The 4,710-nt window shown below is 33.8% G+C and overlaps 1 protein-coding gene across 4 annotated transcripts in view; it reads left to right on the forward strand.

Moving 5' to 3' along the window:
- Window positions 1-4,710, forward strand: part of LOC106460279 (phosphoinositide 3-kinase adapter protein 1-like) — a 45,245-nt gene that overhangs the window by 7,818 nt on the left and 32,717 nt on the right. For all 4 annotated transcript variants that reach the window (XR_002610730.1, XM_013919968.2, XM_022386957.1 and 1 more), the window contains exon 5: window positions 2,452-2,642. Coding sequence is in view for 3 of the 4 variants with exons in the window: in XM_013919968.2 (XP_013775422.1) it covers window positions 2,452-2,642 (191 nt within the window). In the remaining variant the exon portion in view is untranslated. The remainder of the gene's footprint in view (window positions 1-2,451; window positions 2,643-4,710) is intronic.

A 4,710-nucleotide genomic window follows, 5' to 3' on the forward strand; every position in this document is an offset into this window, starting at 1 on the left:
CAACGAATTAAAAAAATTAAAGACTAATTAATAAGAAGCATATCAAGTAATAAAGTAACATAAAAAGAAGGTAAATATTTTCATGTAGAACTGTTTATTTCAAACAGTTGTAATTAAAGAGTTGTGTGGTTTTGTTGGTTGATGTTTATTAATTATTATTGCTCCTTTTATCAAGAATTCAATATCTGATTTTCCTATTTTAATAATTTTAAACTTCTCTTTTCTCTGTATGCGCGAATGGAAGATATGAGAGGAGGGTTAGAGTTTCGAACTGTGTTTTATTGAAATTTGAAATGCATCTTCAGAATGTAGTTCGTTCTTATAATTGTAGATTACTAATGAACAGCCAGTTTCTGGAAGTTTGTGGGCAAAGAGGTATTTTATTTAAAACGATTTGTTTGTTTGTTTGTAATTAAGTACAAAGCTACACAATGGGATATCTATGCTCTGCCCACCACGAGTATCGAAACCCGGTTTCTAGCGGTATAAGTCCGCAGACATACGGCTTTGCCACTTGGGGGGGGGGGGGTGTTTGGAATGAAGTCTTCCAGATATTATTCTCAGATTAAACTGGGGTTCATTAATGTCTATCGAGTTTATAATTACATCTAGTTTAATTGACTAGTACATATCTCAAAGTAGGACATTAAGGTACAAAAAAGTGTGTTACTTTTTAGTAGAAACTTCAAAACACATACCCCAAAAGATTATAAATCTTATAAAATCAGAAAAATATTAATTACTTACATCATAGTTACCATCTGTAAAGGTCTGGCATGGCCTCGTGATTAGGACTCTCGACTCGCAATCCGCGTGCCGTGGGTTCGAATCCCCGTCCCACCAAACAAGCTCGCTCTTTCAGCCTTGGTAGCGTTATATTGTGACGGTCAATTCTACTATTCGTCGGTAAAAGAGTAGTCCAAGAGTTGGCGGTGGGTGGTGATGACTAGTTGCCTTCCCTCTGGGCTCTGGCCTTTCACTGCTGAATTAGGGACTGCTAGCGCATATAATCTTTGTGTAGCTACGCGTGAAATTTCAAACGAAACAAATAATCTGTAAAACGAACACCATTTCTCCTATTTTCAGGTCTCTCAGTGGGACAGCAGTATGTCTATAGACTTCGAACGCTAAAATACAGCGTTTGATTCCCCGCAATGTAAAAAACGGATAGTCCAGTGTGGCTTTGCTTTAAAATAAACAAATAAACCTGTTTTCGGTGCGTCTCTCATAATGTCACGACATTACAATTGCATTCCTAATGGAGATACTTTTTCTATTTATATCTTATGTCACATAATGATACATAATAATGATAAAATTCTGTTATACGCCTAAGACACTTTGTTTTCCGCTTCTTACACGGAAGCAAACGTTTTTACTTTTAATGCACTTACGTCATATAAATTTACGACATAAGTTACACTGGTTATTGGAGTGCATGATTACAAAAATGAGCTTAAGTATAGCAAATACAATATCAGTGTTAAAAAGCACATTTTAATGCTCATGTGCAGTAATTTTTATATTTCGTTTTTTACTGCAAATACATGTAGCAAACGGTTTCATCTATCATATTACACAAGCTTAATTTCAGTCAACTCAGTAATCTACAAAAAACATTTTTTCTCTCTTTTTCATGACTGTATACATAAATAATTAATTTTTTAAATTTTACTTAGATATAATTAATTTTTGAAATTATATATTTTTTTTATTCCTGTAAACACCAGAAAAAGTAAAACTAAAAGAAACACAATTATTTTAATAACTATTTTAATAATTAGAATAAAATATATAATGTTCTGTTATCAATCCTTACCCTAAAAATCTGATTTATAAATAGATTAAATATATTTTTTTTATTCCTCTAAACTCCCAGTAGAGCATAGGGCTGCAACAACACCTCGCCAACGGAAGTTGTTGTTGCAGTTACTTGTAGCAGGTTGGTTTTTACGGGGTGGAGTTGCTAGCCCCGCGCCCATCCTTCTCCTTTCTCATCCTGGACTTGGGACAAGGCAAAGGCGGAGGTTGGCATGTTTGTGACGGGGATTCGAACCCGCGACCCTCAGATTACGAGTCGAGTGCCCTAACCACCTGGCCATGCCGGGCCTGAAATTATAATTAGATAGACTATCTTCGGCTCCACTGTTTATTTTTCATTATCACGTTCTATTCAAGTAATAGGTATCTGGTTTTAAGCAGTTGGCTCTATCATTTTCAATACGAAATTAGCTTAACTTTGAGTCCCCCCAGGAGCACAAAGGTATTTCTGGGGACTTACAACGCTAGAAACCGGGTTTCGATACCCGTGGTGGGCAGAGCACAGATAACCAATTGTGTAGCTTTGGGCTTAACTACAAAAAAAACAAAAACTTAACTTTGTTTTCTACACAGCATACACACAGTTGGTGTTTATATGGATATGAATTAAAAATCTTTATCAACTGGTAGGTGAAGATGAACTCCCAACTTTGCTCCATTTCTCTGCTCGCTATGGGATGGAAGAATTAACTTCGGCTCTCCTAAATTCTCCTGGATCTGCAAGAGCTTGTTGCCTTGCGAATCGTCACGGACATCTTCCAGTTCACATAGCACAACGAGAAGAACACAACAAGATTGCAGAAATGTTGGATTCATTTCAAGTAATTGCTTAAAAGTAGCCCTATATATATTTTCATATATATTTATATTTTCTTATTAATCACAGTTTGACTCTCATTATTAAACTTTATATAGTTATCAATTATCAATCATATTTTCATAGGGTTTAATGTGTAATTTTTATGATTCATATAACAATAAATGTTTTAAGCATACAGTTTTTTTTTCGCTAATTCAACTATAGTTTAGTTCAATTATTTTTAACAAATTCATTATACATCTGGAAATGTAGAGGTTGTCTATGTATTGTTTTTTTTTGTTATGCATATTTTATGTATAATTTTTGTGATTAGTATGAGTCTGATTCTGCTTAGAATCGTGTCTGGCGTAAAGGAACCAGGCGGAAATACTATGCTTGAACTAGAAAACTAGAGATAGAATTTACTTAAATGTGAATTTGAAAGTATTAATCCTTCTTTTACTCTGGTTTCAGAATTTTCAAACTGAATGGTACCTTATCCGACACAATAGACTAAACAAACTAGTCAGAGTCGAATTCGATGACGAAGAACCCACTTTGAGACTAATAATGCTTGGAGACGGCTTGAATGGGTAATGAAAAAAAACTTTAATATAAGTTTATCACAACAGCAAATGTACAACGTTTCGACACGTTGTATATTTGCTGTTATGTTAAACATATATTAAAGTTTTTCTCCATTACCCATTCAAGCCGTTTCCAAGCGTTATTAAACTAGTCAGAGATCCTCTAAAGTTCAAAATAGCCAATTTTCAGAACTACTGACAAGAGGGAAGGCAATCATTTAGCAGTATTCGCTGATTATGCGGCTACTCATAACCAATACTGTGATTAAATGTCACAATTATAACGCCCTTACCACTGAAAGTCCAGAGTGTGCGTAGTGACATGTCACGGATTGAACTTGGACCTTCAGATACACAGCCCGACACCTTAATTACTAGACCATGTCTAACCCTTCTTTGAATTTATAATTAAGAATCTCACATGCAAGTTTGTTCCATTAAAAATTGAGTTTAAAATTGCAAATGATTTCGAATCCAAAAATTTGATAATTCAGTACAAAATTATCTTAATAATTCCAGTACTTATAAGTGGTTTCATAGTATAACGTACAAAATTTGATGCCGTAAAAAGCTGATCAATATCTGTTTTGTCATTTTATTTATATCATTGCACTTATCAAATATTTATAAATCCAAAGCAAGCAGATATTTACGTTTTCATTTATCACACCTACCTGTCAGTCATTTGACCACAGTTATTGCCATTTTAGTGCACCCCTTTTTCTTTAACCTGTCATTAGTTCACATTACATCCCCCCTCCGATACAATTCTAAGAGCTTATGAGTGAAAGTAAAGAGGATTTTATAACAGTATGTTATCCACACTATATCTGCTATATCCAGTGTCAAATGTTGCGTATTAGAATTTTAAATAGTCCGAAACCGAGTTAAATAATTTAAATTTAGTAGTTAAATTATACTTTGGATTTAGTATTTAAATATATGCCTATATATTAGTCAATTTACGATATTTTCCAACAAGATTGATACACACCGTTTTCGTCTTTAATACGTTTTAATATACACACAACAGTAGAATTTAGAATAACAATTATTGCAAATAGTTACTACAAACAGTGGTTTATAAACAAAATTTTCACAAACTTACAAACAATATAAAGTTTTCTTTCTTGTCTGGAACTTCCTTGATATTTTATCAAGTGTTTACGATGATCGAGTAAATTACGAGTTGATGTAAATACGATCCGCTGGGAAGCTAGCTAGCTTTGCCCTTGGCCACACACGCTGTTTTCCACCGTTGAAGTTAGGTAATATTTTCGTAAAAATACTAATGTCCGAAGAGAATCCACTGAAGTTAAACGATTTGTAACGTTCGAAATTTATAAATATTTTTGGTCAAATATTTTAAGTTTTCTAATTGACAAGCGTTCTAAAAATCACAGTTTATAGCACACTGATTATAGGGAACTAATAATAGACACTCTCTTAGCGCGTCGCGTTGGTTATATTTATAGCCGTGGGAAGGTTTTCTAGGAAAATTCA

This window comes from Limulus polyphemus, unplaced genomic scaffold, assembly GCF_000517525.1.
Source record: "Limulus polyphemus unplaced genomic scaffold, Limulus_polyphemus-2.1.2 Scaffold740, whole genome shotgun sequence".
NCBI classification, from domain to species: Eukaryota; Metazoa; Arthropoda; class Merostomata; order Xiphosura; family Limulidae; genus Limulus; species Limulus polyphemus.